The sequence below is a fragment of the Salmo trutta genome, chromosome 10, assembly GCF_901001165.1.
Source record: "Salmo trutta chromosome 10, fSalTru1.1, whole genome shotgun sequence".
In the NCBI taxonomy this organism is placed as follows: domain Eukaryota; kingdom Metazoa; phylum Chordata; class Actinopteri; order Salmoniformes; family Salmonidae; genus Salmo; species Salmo trutta.
Genome location: NC_042966.1, coordinates 312,420 through 335,616, shown reverse-complemented (window position 1 = coordinate 335,616; position 23,197 = coordinate 312,420). Strand labels below are relative to the sequence as shown.

General features: G+C 44.7%; 1 protein-coding gene across 2 annotated transcripts in view; it reads left to right on the top strand.

Moving 5' to 3' along the window:
• Positions 1-23,197, top strand: part of LOC115200915 (rab11 family-interacting protein 3-like) — a 108,109-nt gene that overhangs the window by 71,651 nt on the left and 13,261 nt on the right. The window contains exons 5-9 of one of the 2 annotated variants that reach the window (XM_029764030.1): positions 4,988-5,191; positions 7,470-7,607; positions 11,120-11,155; positions 11,370-11,460; positions 11,807-12,051. In XM_029764030.1, coding sequence (XP_029619890.1) covers positions 4,988-5,191; positions 7,470-7,607; positions 11,120-11,155; positions 11,370-11,460; positions 11,807-12,051 — 714 coding nt within the window. The remainder of the gene's footprint in view (positions 1-4,987; positions 5,192-7,469; positions 7,608-11,119; positions 11,156-11,369; positions 11,461-11,806; positions 12,052-23,197) is intronic. The other variant, XM_029764031.1, reaches the window with a different exon arrangement.

The window sequence follows — 23,197 nt, the reverse complement described above, 5'->3', positions numbered from 1 at the left end:
ATGTTTATTCCTGTCGCGCGATGCACAGAAAATCCTGTTGTCTGTACTGACTCCGATAGCATGTCCCAAGCTAGCCTTGTTTCCGTGAAACAGAGTATGTTACAATCCCGGATATCTCTTTGGAAAGTAACTCTTGCCCTAATTTCGTTGACTTTGTTAACTAGGGACTGGACATTAGCGAGTAATATACTCGGAAGCGGTGGGGGGTGTGCGCGCATCCGAAGCCTGACAAGAAGACCGCTCCGGCACCCTCTCCTCCGTAGGCGTTGTTTTGGGTTGGCCTCTGGAAACAGTTCGAATGCTCTGGGAGGTGCAGACAAGGGATCCGCTTTGGGAAAGTTGTATTCCTAGTCGTAGTGCTGGTCAAAGAGCTCTCCAAGGATGTCAGGGACAAGATTGTAGACCTACACAAGGCTGGAATGGGCTACAAGACCATCGCCAAGCAGCCTGGTGAGAAGGTGACAACATTTGGTGCGATTATTCGCAAATGGAAGAAACACAAAAGAACTGTCAATATCCCTCGGCCTGGGGCTCCATGCAAGATCTCACCTCGTGGGGTTGCAATGATCATGAGAACGGTGAGGAATCAGCCCAGAACTACACGGGAGGATCTTGTCAATGATCTCAAGGCAGCTGGGACCATAGTCACCAAGAAAACAATTGGTAACACAGTACGCCGTGAAGGACTGAAATCCTGCAGCGCCCGCAAGGTCCCCCTGCTCAAGAATACGTATACATGCCCGTCTGAAGTTGCCAATGAACATCTGAATGATTCAGAGGACAACTGGTGAAAGTGTTGTGGTCAGATGAGACCAAAATAGAGCTCTTTAGCATCAACTCAACTCGGCGTGTTTGGAGGAGGAGGAATGCTGCCTATGACCCCAAGAACACCATCTCCACCATCAAGCATGGAGGTGGAAACATTATGCTTTGGGGGTGTTTTTCTGCTAAGGGGACAGGACAACTTCACCGCATCAAAGGGACGATGGACGGGGCCATGTACCGTCAAATCTTGGGTGAGAACCTCCTTCCCTCAGCCAGGGCATTGAAAATGGGTCGTGGATGGGTATTCCAGCATGACAATGGCCCAAAACACACGGCCAAGGCAACAAAGGAGTGGCTCAAGAAGAATCACATTAAGGTCCTGGAGTGGCCTAGCCAGTCTTCAGACCTTAATCCCATAGAAAATCTGTGGAGGGAGCTGATGTTCGAGTTGCCAAACGTCAGCCTCGAAACGTTAATGACTTGGAGAAGATCTGCAAAGAGGAGTGGGACAAAATCCCTCCTGAGATGTGTGCAAACCTGGTGCCAACTACAAGAAACGTCTGACCTCTGTGATTGCCAACAAGGGTTTTGCCACCAAGTACTAAGTCTTGTTTTGCAGAGGGGTCAAATACTTATTTCCCTCATTAAAATGCAAATAATTTTATAACATTTTTGACATGCGTTTTTCTGGATTTTTTTGTTGTTATTCTGTCTCTCATTGTTCAAATAAACCTACCATTAAAATTATAGACTGATCCTTTCTTTGTAAGTGGGCAAACATACAAAATCAGCAGGGGATCAAATACTTCTTTCCCCCACTGTATGTATATATATATATATATATATATAATTTTGACAATTACAACAATACTGAATTAACACTATTATTTTAACTGAATATATAAATAAAATCAATTTCATCTCAAATAAATAATGAAACATGTTCAATTTGTTTTAAATAATGCAAAAACAGTGTTGGAGAAGAAAGCTAAAAGTGCAATATGTGCCATGTAAAAAAGCTAACGTTTAAGTTCCTTGCTCAGAACGTGAGAACATATGTAAGCTGGTTGTTCCTTTTAACATGAGTCTTCAATATTCCCAGTTAAGAAGTTTTAGGTTGTAGTTATTATAGGAATTATAGGACTATTTCTCTCTATACCATTTGTATTTCATATACCTTTGACTATTGGGTGTTCTTATAGGCACTATAGTAATGCCAGCCTAATCTCGGGAGTTGATAGACTTGAAGTCATCAAAAGTGCTGTGCTTGAAGCATGGCGAAGAGCTGCTGGCAAACACAGGAAAGTGCAGTTTGAATGAATGCTTATGAGCCTGCTGCTGCCTACCACCGCTCAGTCAGACTGCTCTATCAAATATCAAATCATAGACTTAATTATAATATAATAAACACACAGAAATACAAGCCTTAGGTCATTAATATGATCAAATCCAGAAACTATCATTTAGAGAAAAAAAAACGTTTATTCTTTCAGTGAAATAGGGAACCGTTCCGTATTTTATCGAACGGGTGGCATCCCTAAGTCTAAATATTGCTGTTACATTGCACATCCTTCAATGTTATGTCATAATTATGTAAAATTCTGGCAAATTAATTACGGTCTTTGTTAGGAAGAAATGGTCTTCACACAGTTCGCAACGAGCCAGGCGGCCCACACTGCTGCATATACCCTGACTCTGCTTACACTGAACGCAAGAGAAGTGACACAATTTACCGAGTTAATATTGCCTGCTAACATGAATTTATTTTAACTAAATATGCAGGTTTACAAAAATATACTTGTGTATTGATTTTAAGAAAGGCATTGATGTTTATGGTTAGGTGCATTGGTGCAACGATTGTGCTTTTTTCGCAAATGCGTTTTTGTTAAATCTTCACCCGTTTGGCGTGATTAGATGATAAATTAACAGGCACCGCATTGATTATATGCAACGCAGGACACGCTAGTTAAACTAGTAATATCATCAACCATGTGTGGTTAACAAATGATTTTGTGAAGATTGATTGTTTTTTATAAGATAACTTTAATGCTAGCTAGCAACTTACCTTGGCTCCTTGCTGCACTTGCGTAACAGGTGGTCAGCCTGCCACGCAGTCTCCTCGTGGATTGCAATGTAATCGGCCATAATCGGCATCCAAAAATGCCTATTACCGATTGTTATGCAAACTTGATATCGGCCATGCCGATTAATCGGTCGACCTCTAGTTTTTATAGAAGCAGTGATAAATAGTAATAGATGCGAGTCAAGTGAAGAGAGACTCTAACTTAACTCCAACCTTACTTTAGCTAAAGCCTCATAATTGTGCATGAGATTTGTGGAACGGGCTGTTCACAATCACACATATATGTACAGTGCATTCGGAAAGTATTCAGACCCCTTGTCTTTTTCCACATGTTGTTACCTTACAGCCTTATTCTAAAATGGATAAAATCGTTTTTTTCCCTCATCAATCTGCACACAATACCCCATAATGAAAAGCAAAAATAGGTTTTTAGATTTTTTTTGCAAATCTATTAAAAATAAAAAACTTAAATATTACATTTACACAAGTATTCAGACCCTTTACTCAGTACTTTGTTGAAGCACCTTTGGCTGCGATTACAGCCTTGAGTCTTATTGGGTATGACACTACAAGCTTGGCACAGCTGTATTTGGGGAGTTTATCCCATTATCCTCTGCAGATTCTCTCAAGCTCTGTCAGGTTGGATGGGGAACGTTGCTGCACAGCTATTTTCAGGTCTCTCCAGAGATGTTCGATCAGGTTCAAGTGCGGGCTCTGGCTGGGCCACTCAAGGACATTCAGAAACTTGTCCCGAAGCCACTCCTGCGTTGTCTTGGCTGTGTGCTTAGGGTTGTTGTCCTGTTGGAAGGTGAACCTTCATCCCTGCCTGAGGTCCTGAGTGCTCTGGAGCAGGTTTTCATCAAGGATCTCGCTGTACTTTGCTCTGTTCATCTTTGCCTCTATCCTCACTAGTCTCCCAGTCCCTGCTGTTGAAAAACATCCCCACAGCATGATGCTGCCACCACCATGCTTCACCGTAGGGATGGTGCCAGGTTTCCTCCAGACGTAACTCTTGGCATTCAGGCCAAAGAGTTCAATCTTGGTTTCATCAAACCAGAGAATCTTGTTTCTCATGGTCTGCATCCTTTAAGTGCCTTTTGGCAAACTCTAAGCGGGCTGTCATGTGCCTTTTACTGAGGAGTGGCTTCTGTCTGGCCATAAAAGCCTGATTGGTAGAGTGCTGCAGAGATGGTTGTCCTTCTGGAACGTTCTCCATATCCACAGAGGAACTCTGAAGCTCTGTCAGAGTGACCATTGGGTTCTTGGTCACTTCCCTGACCAAGGCCCTTCTCCCCCAATTGCTCAGTTTGGCCGGGCGGCCAGCTCTAGGAAAAGTCTTGGTGGTTCCAAACTTCTTCCATTTAAGAATGATGGAGTCCACTGTGTTCTTGGGGACCTTCAATGCTGTGTAATTTTTTGGAAACCCTTCCCCAGATCTGTGCCTCAACAAAATCCTGTCTCGGAGCTCTACGGACAATTCTTTCGACCTCATGGCTTAGTTTGTGCGCTGATATGCACTGTCAACTGTGTGACTGTATATAGACAGATGTGTGCCTTTCCAGATCATGTCCAATCAATTGAATTTCCCACAGGTGGACTCCGGTCAAGTTGTAGAAACATCTCAAGGATGGTCCATGGAAACCAGATGCACCTGAGCTCAATTTCGAGTCTCATAGCAATGGGTCTGAATACTTATTTAAATAAGGTATTTCTGTTTTTTTTTTGTATAGATTTGCAAACATTTCTAAAAACCTGTTTTCGCTTTGTGATTATGGGGTATTGTGTGTTGATGGTTGACGAAAAAAGGATTTTAATACATTTTTGAATAAGGCTGCAACGTAACAGAATGTGGAAAAAGTCAAGGGGTCTGAATACTTTCTGAATGCATTGTAGATGCATAGAACCACAATCCACGAAGCCTGTAAATGATCAAACAAGGTTTACCAGCATTTACCTGCATTTCCACCCCTGACAACATTCACACAGAATCCAGTACCTCCAAAATTGGCTAAGTGCAGGAAAATACTTTTTTTTAATAGGTTAGCTGTGTGTACCTGAAGGGCTATTCTTCTCTTATTTTTCTCTTTCTCTCTTTTATACACACTCATTCTTATCCCCCCTTTTCCGTCTCTCCCTCAGGTTCTCCTTGAGCTCAGAGCTGCACAGCCTCTCCCTGGTGACAGTGATCGGCAGGGAGGAGGAGCACTTTGAGGACTTTGGGGAGAGCAACACCTCGGAGCTGCTGCTGGACACCACTGAGGAGGGGACAGACGGAGAGGGTGACTCGTCCCACCTCCAGACCCTGGACCAGAACAACTTCTCCTCCCTGCTACTCTCTCCCAGGTACGGACCACCCTTAAAGAACGGACCCAGTCAATAGCCCACACTAACTAAGCACTCAAAGTACGACTGTGACGTATAGGAATGTGTAGGCTAGGCTTAGTAGCACTAATCAGTTGAAAACGGACATGTCGGATGAAGGTCACCCATAGTATCTGCCATATTGTTACCAAAGATAATATTATTTAATCCTAGGATATCACCTCTAAAGTCAAACACAGTTGTTAGTAGTCTTCGTCATTGGCTCCTGTCTGAGAACAGGGAAATTGATGTCCTGCTGGATAGAGTAGCAGGGTAGATTTAACAGTCACAACCTCCCCCGGTGCTGTTATAACCAGACTGACTGGCTATATGTTTGGAAAGACTGTAGGTCAAACATGACAAGGACTCTCTGGAGACATCCTTCCCATTCCACCCCTACTGCCTCCTGTTCCTAAAGGGTGAGATAAAAAGGAACATGGGTAAAGTTCACTTACTCACACTCTCTCTCTCTGTTGCTGCTTACTCAGTGAAACTGAGGACACTGGCTGAATTCCATTCCAAAAAACTCGCTCCCTTCTCTCTGCCCTTCATTGCTCGCTCTGAGGTATCTGAAAGGACTAGGCAGGTGAAAGCAATATGGTGCAAACTCATTTATAAAAATATTGGTTTGAAGGACAGGCAGAGCTACTTCACACCATGTACTTTCACACATCCAGTCCCCTTGAGTTTGCAAGGGCAACTTATCGAGGGCAAACAGAGCCATGTTTCTGGAATGGAATTCAGCCAAAATTGAAAGTTACGGGCTTTCCATATGCTGCCTAACAAAGCTGGGGGTTGAGCCGGGCAATATGGATAAGTGTCTGTTTCACCTTACCACATCTGAACACTCACTCCCCTCTGTCCTTCCTCTGACACGGTACTGCTCTGCCTGAACACTCCTGAGCACTTCCTCTCGTTTTTCTGCGGTCACTCCACCCCCTCCTTCTCTCACGCTTTGTTTTCATCAGAGATGCTAAGCCGGATAATGCGTAATTCCCGTTTGCGTGATATTTTCCCAAGCTCTTAGCCAGCTAACTACCTAGATTTTCTCTCTCGGTCACAATATGGAAATAAGCTGGCCTAAATGGCTTGGCTTTATTGATTCCTTCTGAGTTACCAGTAATACTAAACCTTTGTCCCCCTTGGTAATTCAACGTCACAACCATACCTTCCTTCCAACTAGAATTAATGGGAACTAAGCCAGTTTGAATCAGTCCATTGTGATTTACAGTGTGTTGCAGGAGCATTGTGGTTAGTGCAGTGCTGTGTGCGGTGATGCCAAGAGACGTACTACTGGTCAAAGCTGAAGTGTAAAATTGATCTGACCCCTTTCACACAGATGTGTGTAAACGACACCTCTGTACACACAAGATGTTAACCACTCTCCTCGTCTTACAAGACAAACACACACACCTAGAGACGGTACACTGCTGCTTCACTGCCACTCTGTCTACAAACACACACTGTTGCGTCACTACTACTGCAACACACACATACATAACCTACTGCAGCTGTTCCTTCACATTAGTGTCCTTCACTATACCTTCCTAATATTGAGTTGCACGCCCGCCTTTTGCACTCAGAACAGCCTCAATTCATAAGGGAATGGACTCTATTAGGTGTTGAACGCATTCCCATGTTGACACCAATTCTTCCCACAGTTGTGTCAAGTTGGCTGGATGTTCTTTGGGTGGTGGACCATTCTTGATACACACAGGAAATTGTTGAGTGTGAAAAACCCTGCAGCGTTGCAGTTTTTTACACAAACCGTAGCGCCTGGCACCTACTACCATACCCGGTTCAAAGGCACTTAAATCTTTTGTCTTGCCCACTCACCCTCTGAATGGCACACATACACAATCCATGTCTCAATTGTCTCGAGGCTTAAAAATCCTTCTTTTAACCGGTCTTCTCCCCTTCATCTACACTGATTTGAAGTGGATTTAACAAGTGACATCAATAAGGGATCATAACTTTCACCTGTATTCACCTGGTCAATCTATGTAATTGAAAGAGCACGTGTTCTTAATATTTTGTAAACTCAGTGTATTAAAGTGAGCCCAATGACAGGACAAAACCTTGGATGCAACAACACTTTAAGATGGAATCCAACCTTTCAGTAAACCCCACAGCCCAATTTGTCTCACTTTTCACAAACTCTGATAATCCTGTGCTCTTGATCCCCAAAGCTTCTTCACTGTGCACCCCACTTTTCCGTCACTCACTCCCTCTCCTTCCCCCCCTCTCTTCCTCTCCCCAGCGCCCCAACTACTCTCCCTGCAAGCTTTCAGAGCTTCCTTAGGGAGGAGGCGCTGGACTTTTTCTGTAACCAATGTCACAAACAAATCTCTCGCCTGGAGGACCTCTCCACTCGCCTCAATTTCCTAGAGATGAATAGGTAACACTTCCCATCACCACTAAGGTTACCCGTGTGTGTGTGTGTGTGTGTATATTGCCGTGTTGACAAGGAAACACACATTACTTTAGTTGTCTGTGCGTGTGCTGTCAATGTTCAATTGGTAAGATGCACACACGCGTGCTGTGTTTAATGTCAAATAGACACATGCACAGATTATGACGGTGTTTGTGTGTTTTTGAATAGGTTCGTCACACACATCTCACTTGCTCCACTCATCTTCACTCTTCAGTGCACGTTTGTGTGTGAGTTGTGGTGTGTTGACAGCATTGGTGTTTGGCTTGACTCAGCATGTTTTCGGGAGAACCTCTCACTCAAACTCAGGCTTGCTCATCGTATCTGTACTGTATTATTATAATAGGATTCATAAGGTTAAAGGGCATAGTTGTTTTTAAACTGAGTTTGGTGGACTGTCTTGCTTTGCTCTAGCTGTTGGTGCTATGTGGCCAACAGAAGGTTTGCCCGGAGTTCCCATTGCTCATATCAATGCATGCCTTATACGTTTCATATATACATACTGTATCTCACATCCTGTCAAGCTCATGGAAAGAATTCCATCTGTGCAGTGACAAATGTAAAAAAAAGAATTAAAAAAAAGAATACTTAATCTGAATTAACTTCACAGGTGAGTGATGTCAATTGCAATGGTTTGAACCTTTGTTTTATCAGGGAGTCATACTGAGACCAAGGTCTCTTACAGATGAGCCCTAAATTACAGAAAATACACACATCAAAATATAAATACAAAATGCAAGCTGAAAGAAAAACACAGTCGTTAAAAACACACTTTCATCAGTAATAAAGTTCTCAATCAGCCTTCTGAATTGCCCTAGAGCCACCAGAACATCAAATGTAAGAAAGATTGTTCCACAAATAAGGTGCAAGAAAACTTAAAGCTGATTTACCTAACTCAGTAGAGACCAAAGGAATTTCCACAGTTAGCCATCCCTGAGACCAGACGTGGTAACTCGTGTATCTAAAGTTTAGTAATGATGTTAGTTTTTTTTATTTATAATTATTTTATTTTATTTCACCTTTATTTAACCAGGTAGGCAAGTTGAGAACAAGTTCTCATTTACAATTGCGACCTGGCCAAGATAAAGCAAAGCAGTTCGACAACATACAACAACACAGAGTTACACATGGAGTAAAACAAATATACAGTCAATAATACAGTAGAAAAATAAGTCTATGTACAATGTGAGCAAATGAGGTGAGATAAGGGAGGTAAAGGCAAAAAAGGTACAGTGGGACTTTTTGTAAAAGGGCTTTATAAATGAACACATAGCAATGTATCAAGCTAAGTGACATCAAAGAGGGCCAACCAACTTTCTGGTTGCAGTGAATGCAGTGATGAGAACAAAAATGTTCGCCCGTAATACAGCGCAGTGCGCTATGATAAACTGCATCTAACGGCTGAAGTGTCGTTAGATGCAGTTCATATAGATGATGCGTTCATATAGATGATGTCGCCATAGTCTCGGACCAATACGAACGTCAACTGAATGATCTGCTTTCTACTATTTAGCGAGAGGTAGGACCTATTTCTATAGAAAAATGCTATTTTTATTCTCAGCTTCTTAACTAACTCCGCAATATGCTTTTTAAAATCGATCCAGATGCCCAGTTATTTGTAAGCATGGCCACGATCAATATGGACACCATCCAAAATACATATGCTTAATAAATCATCAGACTTATTTTTATGCGCTCTAGAGAACAGTATATACTTAGTTTTATCAGCATTCAGTACACATTTCAGGTCAATAAAGTTTTTTTTCTAATACAATGAAGGCACTCTTTAGTTCAGATAGAGCCTGGTCAACCATGGGGGCAATAGCATACACAACAGTATAATCGGCATACAAGTGCAGGTTTCAATTTTTTACAGACAACTCGATATTGTTAATCTAAACAGTAAAAAGTACAGGACCATGAATCGACCTCTGCGGTACACCTTTCGTAATATCCAGAAAACCTGATTTAACACCATCAGTAGATATACATTTTTGGTATTTTATTAGGATCCCCATTAGCTGTTGCAAAAGCAGCAGCTAATGGGGATCTATCTGTCAAGTAATTTTTTAACCAGTTACATGCAGCCTTGTCTAGGCCAATTTGAGGAAAGCCTCTGAATTAGCAGTGAGTGATCAACAATATCGAAAGCCTTTGACATTTGTATTTATTATGGATCCCCAGTAGCTGATGCCAAGGCAGCAGCTACTCTTCCGGGGGTCCGACAAAATTAAGGCAGTTATACAATTTTAAAAACATTACAATACATTCATTACAGAATTCACAACACACTAAATGTGTGCACTCAAGCCCATACTCCACTACCACATATCTACAACACAAAATCCATGTGTGCGTGTGTGTATAGTGCTGCCCTCTTCATGTCAATGAAGAGGGCAGCACAATGTTGCCTTTTATCCATACAGTTAACCACATTTATAACTAGGGATGCAGCAGAGATAGTGCGATATGATCTGGTTTAAAACCCAACTTATGTACATTTAGAATATATTTCAAAGATAAGAAAGATCTTAGCTGAGAATGAATCAAGGATTCTAATATTTTAGCTACGCAAGAACGTTTAGAAATAGGCCAATAATTATTTAAGTCACAAGGGTCACCACCTTTGTGAAGGTGGAGTACATGGGCCTCCTTCCAAACCTTGGGGATAGTACCAGATATAATCGTCAGGTTAGAAATATGGGTTAATGAATCAGCAATCGCGGTCAGAGAGCTGCAGTAAAAATGGATCTAGCATATCAGTTCCAGCGGATTTTTTTTGGCATCAATCTTAAGCAGGCATAAAGCACATCACAGATAGTAAATTATTGAAATGAAAACAAAGATTCACTAGAAGTTGACGGGTTAACCGTCGAGTCAGCTAAAGGCTGGCAAAGGGAAGAGCAGTCGATTGACTGAGCAGGGTCAACTACACCACCGTTTCTCTCAAATATAAAGCCTGCCGAGATAAAATTATGATTGGTGTATGGCTTATGTGATTGCTCTCATGTTCCATTTCAAGTATTCCATTGCAACCTCACAAATAGACTTAATCATCTTGTGCCTGTTCAGTGAGTGCTGATAAAAAATATACATTTTTTTGCCTGGGTTGTGTTCATTAGGCACATAACATAAGAAAATGGACTGAAACAGGAAGGGACTAGGCCTGCCTCAGACTTGTCCAATAAGAAACACGCATGTTCGTTTCCTGTTGCAACACATTTTAAAACATCTTCTGTTGCGCGCCCTAATGAACACGACCCTGGTTGTGTGTATGAGTACTCAGATGTGCATATGAACATGTACCATACTTTAGGACCCTATCCTCTCAGTATAACAACCTCTTTATCCCTCTGCTTTTTGACGCGAGGGGTGAGGGGGTGGGGAGTAGGAAAGAGGGACACCAGGAGATGGACAGTGTCTCTTTCCTCTTATACTTTCTCTCTTCCTGACTGGTTTCCTGTCTGGTTTCCATTCAGCTCCAGCAAGAGGCTGTCCAGCAAGAAAGTAGCACGGTAGGTCAAAATGTATTAGTTGAATTAATTCTGTAGAATATTATTTTAAATTGAATGTGAAAATATGTTGTATTTTTGGGATAAACATAACAAGCTATCTTGACTTATCTTGAAATTGTAGCTAAGTCTGGTGTGGAATAGCAAAAGCTTTCAGGGACAGAACAGGGCATTCTTTATGAAAACCATTTGTCATATTTCCTCTCCGTTGTTTCAGACACCTCCGGAACAGCTCCATGACGCTGGACAGCATGGGCGAACTGTCCCGGGACATACTGGATCTGGCCGACACCGACATCACTGAGAAGGTCAGAGTTCAACATCACAACACGGCATCATAACATTATACAGCATCATACAGAGTTTATCAACAGTATTATACAGCACTGAATATTAATGTAAAGAAAGAGTTCAGCATCAAACAGCACAATAGCACCATATTATACAGCACTGAAAATCAAAGAAAAGATCATGTAATTCTCAATAACATCACTTAAATGCTACAAAAAACATGTCAGTTCCACACACTGTTGTACCACATAACACCTTGTAAAGACTCGTAAGATTAGCCCCCCCCCCCGTTGTAGACTAAAAGAGATCCTATTAAACAAACAGCACTGCTCTGTTCTAACCCTCACCCTGTCCCTCTCCCAGATGCTCCTGCTGGAGCGTCGCGCAGCAGAGCTGGAGAAGGACTCGGAGGCCAGCGGGGAGCAGCACACACGGCTCCGCCAGGAGAACCTGCAGCTTGTGCACCGGGCCAATGCCCTAGAGGAGCAGCTCAAGGAGCAGGAGCTCCATGCTGAGGACCACCTCCACCAGGAGACCCGCCGCCACAAAGATGCCCTCTCCAAGCTGGAGCGGGAGAGGAGCCTGGAGCTGGAGAACCTGCAAGCTAGGTCAGTAGGTATGGGGTGAGTGGGCGGTTGGGGTGTGTGTCGGTTGTGTGTGTTTGTGCATGTGTGAGAACTACAATAAGTTGACTTATAGAAGCTAACTGGGCAGGTCTGTTTGTATGTCTGTAAGTGTATGGGGGACCTGGGGGCAGGTGTTTATATGTATATCTGCACTGTGTATGGAGAGATGGGGATGAAGTGGATAGATGACCCATAGGCCAGGTGCTTTTCAAGCAATTTTTCGATTTTTATATACAAATATAGCGAGGGTGGCCAGCAGTTGTGCCTGTTGCATAGGCCTTTAGAGGCTGTGATTGTGTACACTGCAAATGACTGTGTATGTCAATTGCACTGTGGGACATCACTGCCTCCTACTGGTCTAGAGTACCACTGACCCTTGCAAATCCTTTGGGTCCAAAGCAGTAATCTTTTAGTAGAGTAGACACATAGGTGTCACAGCAGCTTAGTTTTGTTGTGCTGTGTCTGCTCAGCTGTGAATGTCAGTGTGTGGAAGAGAATAGGAATTATTTGAATTTGTTGAATGAATGATTTTAATAGATTGATCCAGATTGTCACATGCACCGAATACCGTGAAATGCTTACTTACGAGCCCTTAACCAACAATGCAGTTCAATAAATAGAGTTAAGAAAATATTTACTAAATAAACTAAAGTAAAAAATAAAATAAAAAAGTAACACAATAAAATAACAATAACAAGGCTATTTACAGGGGGTACCGGTACCGAGTCAATGTGCGGGGGTACAGGTTAGTCTAGGTAATTTGTACATGTAGGTAAGGGTAAAGTGACTATGCATAGATAATAAACAGCGAGTAGCAAAAAGAGGGATCAATATAAATAGTCCTGGTGGCCAGTCTTATGGCTTGGGAGTATTTTTTATTTTTTTAATTCACCTTTATTTAACCAGGTAGGCTAGTTGAGAACAAGTTCTCATTTGCAACTGCGAACTGGCCCAGATAAAGCATAGCAATTCGACACATACAACAACACAGAGTTACACATGGAATAAACAAAAAATACAGTCCATAATACAGTAGAACAAAAGAAAACAAAAAGTCTATATACAGTGAGTGCAAAGGAGGTAAGATAAGGGAGTTAAGGCAATAAATAGGCCATGGTGACGAAGTAATTACAATATAGCAATTAAATACTGGAATGGTAGATGTGCAGAAGATGAATGTGCAAGTAGAGATACTGGGGTGCAAAGGAGCAAGATAAATAAATAAATACAGTATGGGGATGAGGTAGGTAGATAGATGGGCTGTTTACAGATGGGCTATGTACAGGTGCAGTGATCTGTGAGCTGCTCTGACAGGTGGTGCTTAAAGCTAGTGAGGGAGATATGAGTCTCCAGCTTCAGAGATTGTTGCAGTTCGTTCCAGTCATTGGCAGCAGAGAACTGGAAGGAAAGGCGACCAAAGTAGGAAGTGGTGGGTAGTGTATGGGGCTTTGGTGACAAAACGGATGGCACTGTGATAGACTGCATCCAATTTGTTGAGTAAAGTGTTTGAGGCTATTTTATAAGTGACATCACCGAAGTCGAGGATCGGTAGGATGGTCAGTTTTACGAGGGTATGTTTGGCAGCATGAGTGAAGGATGCATTGTTACGGTATAGGAAGCCGATTCTAGATTTAATTTTGGATTGGAGATGCTTAATGTGAGTCTGGAAGGAGAGTTTACAGTCAAACCAGACACCTAGGTATTTGTAGTTGTCCACGTATTCTAAGTCGTCCAGAGTAGTGATGCTGGACGGGCGAGCAGGTGCGGTCAGTGATTGATTGAATAGCATGCATTTAGTTTTACTTGCGTTTAAGAGCAGTTGGAGGCAACGGAAGGAGAGTTGTATGGTATTGAAGCTCGTCTGGAGGTTAGTTAACCTTTCTGGGCTAGGGGGCAGTATTTTCACGGCCGGATGAAAAACATACCCAATGTAAACAGGTTACTACTCTGGCCCAGAAACTAGAATATGCATATCATTAGTAGATTTGGATAGAAAACACTCTGAAGTTTCTAAAACTGTTTGAATGGTGTCTGTGAGTATAACAGAACTCATATGGCAGGCAAAAACCTGAGAAAAATACAACCAGGAAATGAAAATCTGGAGCCTGTAGTTTTTTCAAGTCATTGCCAATCAAACACACAGTGAGTTAGGGTTCATTTTGCACTTCCTAAGGCTTCCACTAGATGTCAACAGTCTTTAGAAAGTTATTTGAGGTGTCTATGATGAACAAAGACCGAACAAGTAGGCTGGGAAGTTGGTGACCCAGGGAAGGACATCAGTTCATTGGCGCGCATTCACATGAGGAGGTAGCTGTGTTCCAAAACGTTTTTCAAGACAATGGAATCGTCCGGTTGGAATATTACTGAAGTTTCACGTTAAAATGGCCCTAAAGATTGATGCTATACAACGTTTGACATATTTGAACGAACGTAAATATATATATTTTTTGTTACTTTTCGTCGTGACATTTTCCTCGCGCGTCCTACATTTTGAGTAGCTTACTGAACGCGCTAACAACATGGAGTTATTTGGACATAAATTATGAACTTTATCGAACAAAACAACATTTATTGTGGACCTGGGATTCCTGGAAGTGCCTTCTGATGAAGATTATTAAAGGTAAGTGAATATTTCTAATGCTATTTATGCATTTAGATGACTCCAAAATGGCGGGTATCTGTATTGCCTAGTGTATTTTTCTGAGCGCAGTACTCAGATTATTGCAAAGTGTGCTTTCCCAGTAAAGTTATTTTGAAATCTGTCAATGTGGTTGCATTCAGGAGATGTTAATCTATAATTCTTTGAATAATAGTTTAACATTTTAGCAACGTTTATAATGAGTATTTTTGTAAATTGTTGTGCTGATTCACCGTCAGTTTTGGGGGAAATACATTTACTGAACGTCACGCGCCAATGTAAAATGCTGTTTTTGGATATAAATATGAACTTGATAGAACAAAAAATGCACGTATTGTCTAACATAATGTCCTAGGAGTGTCATCTGATGAAGATTGTCAAAGGTTAGTGCATAATTTTAGCTGGTTTTGCATTGAAAATGGCTGTGTGTAATTTTTTGTCTATGTACTCTCCTAACATAATCTAACTTTATGCTTTCGCCGTAAAGCCTCTTTGAAGTCGGACAATGTGGTTGGATTAAGGAGATGTTTATCTTTCAAATGGTGTAAAATAGTTGATTGTTTGAGAAATTGAAATTATTAGATTTTTGCTGTTTTGAATTTCGCGCCATGCTATCTTGTCAAGCAATCCCGTTACCGGGATCCTATCTCGAAAGAGTCCCCAACAGGTTTTAACACAGTGTCCAAAGAGGGGCCAGAAGTATACAGAATGGTGTCATATGCGTAGAGGTGGATCAGAGAATCACCAGCAGCAAGAGCGACATCATTGATGTATACAGAGAAGAGAGTCGGCCCGAGAATTGAACCCTGTGGCACCCCCATAGAGACTGCCAGAGATCCGGACAACAGGCCTTCCGATTTGACACACTGAACTCTATCAGAGAAGTAGTTGATGAACCAGGCGAGGCAATCATTTGAGAAACCAAGGCTGTCGAGTCTGCCAATAAGAATGTGGTGATTGACAGAGTCGAAAGCCTTGGCCAGGTCGATGAATACAGCTGCACAATAATGTATCTTATCGATGGCAGTTATGATGTCATTTAGGACCTTGAGCATGGCTGAGGTGCACCCATGACCAGCTCTGAAACCAGATTGCATAGCGGAGAAGGTACGGTGGGATTCGAAATGGTCGGTAATCTGTTTGTTAACTTGGCTTTCGAAGACCTTAGAAAGGCAGGGTAGGATAGATATAGGTCTGTAGCAGTTTAGGTCTAGAGTGTCTCCCCCTTTGAAGAGGGGGATGACCGCGGCAGCTTTCCAATCTTTGGGAATCTCAGACGATACGAAAGAGAGGTTGAACAGGCTAGTAATAGGGGTTGCCACAATTTTGGCAGATAATTTTAGAAAGAGAGGGTCCAGATTGTAGGGGTTCAGATTTTGCAGCTCTTTCAGAACATCAGCTATCTGGATGGTAGAAGCTCTCGACCTGCTCCACTACAGCCCCATCGATGTGAATGGGGGTGTGTTCAGCCCTCCTTTTCCTGTAGTCCACAATCAGCTCATATTGAGAGAGAGGTTGTACAACACTGCCAGATCTCTCACCTCCTCCCTATAGGCTGTCTCTTCATTGTCGGTGATCAGGCCTATCACTGTTGTCGTGCTTGGCCAGTCAGCCGTGAGTGAACAGGGAGTACAGGAGGGGAATAAGAACGCATCCCTGAGGGGCCCCCATGTTGACGATCAGCGTGGCAGGTGTGTTGTTGCCTACCCTTTCCACCTGGGGGCGGCCCGTCAGGAAGTCCAGGATCCAGTTGCAGAGAAAGGTGTTTAGTTCTAGGGTCCTTAGCTTAGTGATGAGCTTTGAGGGCACTATGGTGTTGAACGCTGAGCTGTAGTCAATGAATAGCATTCTCACACAGGTGTTCCTTTTGTCCAGGTGGGAAAGGGCAGTGTGGACTGCAATTGAGATTGTGTCATCTGCGGATCTGTTGGGGTGGTATGCGATTGGAGTGGGTCTAGGGTTTCTGGAATGATGGTGTTGTTAGCAATGACCAGCCTTTTTAAGCACTTCATGGCTAACGACGTGAGTGCTACGGGGCAGAAGTCATTTAAGCAGGTTACATTCGCTTTCTTGGGCACAGGGACTATGGTGGTCTGCTTGAAACATGTAGGTATTACAGACTCAGTCAGGGAGATGTTGAAAATGTCAGTGAAGACACTTGCCAGTTGGTCAGCACATGCTCTGAGTACACGTCCTGGTAAGCCGTCTGGCCCCGTGGCCTTGTGAATGTTGACCTGTTTAAAGGTCTTGCTCACATCGGCTACGGAGAGCGTGATCACACAGTCGTCCGGAACAGCTGGTGCTCTCATGCATACTTCAGTGTTGTTTGCCTCAAAGCGATTATAAAAGGCATTTAGCTCGTCTGGTAGGCTCGCGACACTGGGCAGCTCGTGGCTGGGTTTCCCTTTGTAGTCCGTAATAGTTTGCAAGCCCTGCCACATCCGACGAGCGTCAGAGCCGGTGTAGTAGGACTCATTCTTAGTCCTGTATTGACACTTTGCCTGTTTATGGTTTGTCAGAGGGCATAGCGGGATTTCTTGTAAGCTTCCGGATTAGTGTCCCGCTTCTTGAAAGCGGCAGCTCTAGCTTTTATCTCGGTGCAGATGTTGCCTGTAATCCATGGTTTCTGGTTGGGATATGTACAGTACCAGTAAAACATATGGACACACCTGCTCATTCAAGGGTTTTTCTTTATTTTTTTACTATTTTCTACATTGTAGAATAGTAGTGAAGACATCAAAACTATGAAATTACACATATGGAATCATGTAGTAACCCAAAAAGTTTTAAACAAATCTAAATATATTTTAGATTCTTCAAAGTAGCCACCCTTTGCCTTGATGACAGCTTTGGCATTCTCTCAACCAGCTTCACTGGGAATGCTTTTCCAACAGTCTTGAAGGAGTTCCCACATATGAGGAGCACTTGTTGTCTGCTTTTCCTTCACTCTGCGGTCCAACTCATCCCAAACCATCTCAATTGGTTTGAGGTTGGGTGATTGTGGAGGCCAGGTCATCGGATGCTGCACTCCATCACTCTCCTTCTTGGTCAAATAGCCCTTACACAGCCTGAAGGTGTGTTGGGTCATTGTCCTGTTGAAAAACAAATGATAGTCCCACTAAGCGCAAACCAGATGGGATGGCGTATCGCTGGAGAATGCTGTGGTAACCATGCTGGTTAAGTGTTCCTTGAATTCTAAATAAATCACTGACAGTGTCACCAGCAAAGCACCCCCGCATCATCACACCTCCTCCTCCATGCTTCACGATGGGAACCACACATGCAGAGATCATCCGTTCACCTACTCTGCATCTCACAAAGACACAGCCGTTGGAACCAAAAATCTCAAATTTGGACTCATCAGACCAAAGGACAGATTTTTACCGGTCTAATGTACATTGCTCGTGTTTCTTGGCCCAAGCAAGTCTCTTCTTCTTGTTTGTGTCCTTTAGTAGTGGTTTCTTTGCAGCAATTCGACCATGAAGGCCTGATTTTACGCAGTCTCCACTAGACAGTTGATGTTGAGATGTGTCTGTTACTTAAACTCTGTGAAGCATTTATTTGGCCTGCAATTTTTGAGGCTGGCCACTCTAATGTGTGATGTGTGTTGTCATTTGGGTAAATAGGGCCATTATTTTGTCCCATAATGTTATATAAAATTGTATAGGAAAGCCAGCGATTCCTTTTGCTTTCCTTTACGTGAATGTTTTAACATTGTCTAATGTGTATTTGGGGGGGATTTCAATTTTTAGTGATTATTTTCTGTCCGTTGGTAGTTGCTTCAGGGTTGTTAAGTCTAAGAAGGCTGTAGGATAAGTCCAACTTTTGCTAATTGAGAGCATCTTGACTAGCTGCATCACCGCTTGGTATGGCAACTGCTTTGCATCTGACCGCAAGGTGCTACAGAGGGTAGTGCTTACGGCCCAGTACATCACTGGGGCCGAGCTCCCTGCCATCCAGGACCTCTATACCAGGCGGTGTCAGAGGAAGACCCTACAAATTGTAGCAGACTGTTCTCTCTGCTACCACATGGCAAGTCCGATGCACCAAATCTGGAACCAACAGGACCCCAAGCCATAATTTGTTAAATATTTAACCAAATAGCTACCCGGACTATCTGCATTGACCATTTTTGCACTAACTTTGACTCATCACATACGCTATTGTTAACTAAATGTTGCTTTATTCCTAGCTATATGTACTAGGGGTGCACCGATATGACATTTTTGGCCGCTGCCGATATCCGATATTTTCCTTGCCAAAAAACCCGATACCGATATTTACATTTTTTGCGGCCTTTTAAGCATTCTAGTACAGTTAAATAGTTGAAACAGACACACACTGACCAAAAAGTTATTTTGTTGGCATTTACATATGTTCCCATTACCAGTAAAACATAATCCATATATATTTCTTTCAGTTCCTTGCTGTGCTGTTTTGTTGTTGTAACGCCTTGGCCATAGAGAGGGGTTTTTGTTCTATATTTTGGTTGGCCAGGGTGTTACATTGGGTGGGCGTTCTATGTTCATTTTTCTATGTTTTTGTATTTCTTTGTTTTGGGCCGTGTGTGGGAGTCACACATAAGTAGCCTGGTTTTCCTTTGGGTTTTTGTGGGTGATTGTTTTCTGTTTAGAGTATTTCCTGACAGGACTGTTTTGCTGTCGTCTTTTGTTTATTTTTGTAAAGTGTTCTCTTTTTTCAATTAAATTGCTAAGATGAACACATCCTCCGCTGCACCTTGGTCTTTCTCTAACGACGGCCGTTACAGAATCACCCACCAAGAAACGGACCAAGCAGCGGAGGAAGGAGAGGCACCAGGAGAGGAGCTATCATGAGTCGTGGAATTGGGAGGAATTGCTGGACGGTAAAGGACCATGGGCTCAAGCTGGGGAGTATCGCCGCCCGCAGTGGGAGATCGAGGCGGCGATAGCTGAGAGGCGCTGGTATGAAGCGAGGGAGCGCAGCAGACACGAGAGGCAGCCCCCCCAAAAAATGGGGGGGGGGGCACACAGGGAGATTGGCGGAGTCAGGCGGTAGACCTGATCCAACTCCCCGTGCTTACCGGAAGCAGCGTGGTACTGGTAAGGCACCGTGTTATGCTGTGAAGCACACGGTGTCTCCAGTGCACGTGCATAGCCTGGTGCGCTATAGGCCAGCCCCCTGCAAGTGCCATGCGAGTGCAGGCATCGAGCCAGGACGGATTGTGCCAGCTCAGCGCGTCTGGTCTCCAGTGCGCCGTTTCGGTCCAGGTTATCCTGCGCCGGCTCTGCGCACTGTGTCTCCAGGGCACTGGGAGGGCTCAGTTCGCCCAATGCCTGCGCTCCGCCCGTGCCGGGCCAAAGTGGGCATTTAGCCTGGAGTGTGGTAAAGAGCCTACGTACCAGAACTCCAGTGCTCCCCCACAGCCCGGTTTATCCTGTGCCTCCTCCCAGGACCAGGCCTCCAGTGAGTCTCTCCAGCCTGGTCTATCCTGTGCCTCCTCCCAGGACCAGGCCTCCTGTGGGCCTCCCCAGCCTGGTGAGTCCTGTGCCTGCGCCCAGAGCCAGGCCTCCTTCATGTCTCCCCAACCTGGTGAATCATGGGCCAGAGCCACCCGCCAGTCCGGAGCTGCCAGAGCCGCCCGCCAGTCCGGAGCCACCAGAGCCGCCCGCCTGTCCGGAGCCGCCAGAGCCGCCCGCCTGTCCGGAGCAGCCAGAGCCGCCCGCCTGTCCGGAGCCGCCAGAGCCGCCCGCCAGCCTGGTGAGTCCTGTGCCTGCGCCCAGGGCCAGGCCTCCTTCATGTCTCCCCAGCCTGGTGAGTCCTGTGCCCAGGGCCAGGCCTCCTTCATGTCTCCCCAGCCTGGTGAATCCTGGGCCAGAGCCGCCCGCCAGCCCGGAGCCGCCAGAGCCGCCCGCCAGCCTGGTGAGTCCTGTGCCTGCGCCCAGGGCCAGGCCTCCTTCATGTCTCCCAAGCCTGGTGAATCCTGGGCCAGAGCCGCCCGGAGCCACCAGAGCCGCCCGCCAGCCCGGAGCCGCCAGGGCCATCCGCCAACCCGGAGCGGCCAGGGCCGCCCGCCAGCCCGGAGCCGCCAGGGTCGCCCGCCAGCCGGGCGCGGCCAGGGACGCCCGCCAGCCGGGCGCAGCCAGGGACGCCCGCCAGCCGGGCGCAGCCAGGGTCGCCCGCCAGCTGGGCGCAGCCAGAATCGCCCGCCAGGCGAGCGCAGTCAGGGTCGCCCTCCAGTCCTCCGGCGCGGCCAGGGGCGCCACCTAAGTGGGCGACGCCGAGGGTGGAGCGGAGGCCTCGTCCCGCACCTGAGCCGTAAGAAGGCCCACCCGGATCCTCCCCTTCAGAGTCAGGTTTTGCGGCCGGAGTCCGCACCTTTGGGGGGGGGTACTGTAACGCCCTGGCCATAGAGAGGGGTTTTTGTTCTTTATTTTGGTTAGGCCAGGGTGTTACATTGGGTGGGCGTTCTATGTTCATTTTTCTATGTTTTTGTATTTCTTTGTTTTGGGCCGTGTGGCTCCCAATCAGGCACAGCTGTAGTTTGTTGTTGCTGATTGGGAGTCACAGATAAGTAGCCTGGTTTTCCTTTGGGTTTTTGTGGGTGATTGTTTTCTGTTTAGAGTATTTCCTGACAGGACTGTTTTGCTGTCGTCTTTTGTTTATTTTTGTAAAGTGTTCTCTTTTTTCAATTAAATTGCTAAGATGAACACATCCTCCGCTGCACCTTGGTCTTTCTCTAACGACGGCCGTTACAGTTGTTCATTTATTCAGTCGTTTCATTCTCAAACAGGATTTCATTATACATGTCTAGCAGTGAAGTTTCAGCTCTGTCTGTCCGTGGCCTCTTCTGTCGTGGGTCCTCTTCGTCGGTACGGTTTCCATCTTGTCCAGCTGTGTCTGTAACATTTCACGTAAACCCTGTTTTTTGTCTGCATCGATGTAGCGGTCCTTGTACCTAGCATCGAGCATGGTGGCAACACAGTAAAGAGGCTCAGAGAGAATGCCACCGAATCGCTTGTTCTCAGCCTCTAGTAGAGTTCTTTTGCAAGTTTTAACCCCGCGGTCTGTCGGCACTTTTGTTGAGCAGGCGTTTCAATGCCATGACAGAGGGTATCACATCTGCTGCAGACGCAGTTGATGAGATTATTTCTCGAGTCAGTTGTTCGAATGGAGCTAGGAGTGTGTTCATGTTTCCAAGTTTTAAACATGTTCTCAAATGCCATTGAAATGGCAGAGAAATGAGAACCAGCACATTCTTGAGCATGCAATACGACTTTCCTCAGTACAAAATCCTTGTCGACCCACTGTGCTGTCAGACTCAGCATGCTCATGGGGCTGACATCGCTGGTCCAAATGTCAGTCGTGAAGCTAATTGCAGTGACGCCCATAGCAAGAAGCTCATGGATGTGCATTTCAACAATACTGTGTAACTCCGGTAGTGCAACATCTGAAAAATAGCGCCTACTTGGTAGTGTGTACCGGGGCTTGAGGTGCTCGACCAGTCAACGAAAGCCAACATCATCCACGACAGAGAACGGTTGATTGTCAAGGGCAATGAATTCCATTATCTTGGCGTTAATGGATTTCGCTTTGAGTTGTCTCGCTGAAATTTTCTTACTCTTTCAAATGACTACTCACCTTGAACTTGTTTAGTTGTTGGAAGTGTGCCCTTCGTTTTTTTTCTTCTTTTGTTCTAAGTAGTCGTTAAACGTCTGGGAGTGATGCACTTTCAAATAAGTAATTAGGTTTGTGGTGTTGAAGGATTTCACTTTCTCCCCTCATCTGGAAATAATAGAAGAACAAATGTTGCTGGCCTTCTAGGCAGAGTTCCTCTTTCCGGTGTCTGTGTTCTTTTGCCCGGTTGTCACGATTCCCACCGACGGTGGCGCCCCCTCCTGCTCGGGTGGCGCTCGGCGGTCGTCGTTACCGCCTATTAGCTACCACTGATTCCCTTTTTGTTTTTCCCCTGTATGTGATTGGGTGCACCTGTTCTGAGTGGGGGTGATTAGCGGGGCTATTTATATTAGCTGGTCTGCCTTTTCTTTGTGCGGGATTGCGTTTATCTGTTGTATGCTTATGTACACGCTGGTTGTGTTTTTGCGCTAGTGCGTTGGTTTTGCGCCGACTGTGTTTTTCCCCCTGTGTTTGGGGCACTTTGTTTTGTGTGCGCTCTCATCGCTGTTTGGGGTGGCTTGTGTTTTTTGCCATTTGGCCCATTAAAAGCCACTACCCTGTATTCGCTGCTTCCTGCGTTTGATTCCTCACCCACGACGCCCGAGCATTACACCGGTGTCTGTGTTCTTTTGCCCATCTTAATATTTTATTTTTATTGGCCAGTCTGAGATATGTTTTTTTCTTTGCAACTTTGCCTAGAAAGCCAGCATCCCGGAGTCGCCTCTTCACTGTTGACGTTGAGACTGGTGTTTTGTGGGTACTATTTAATGAAGCTGCCAGTTGAGGACTTGTGCGGCGTCTGTTTCTCAAACTAGATACTCTAATGTACTTGTC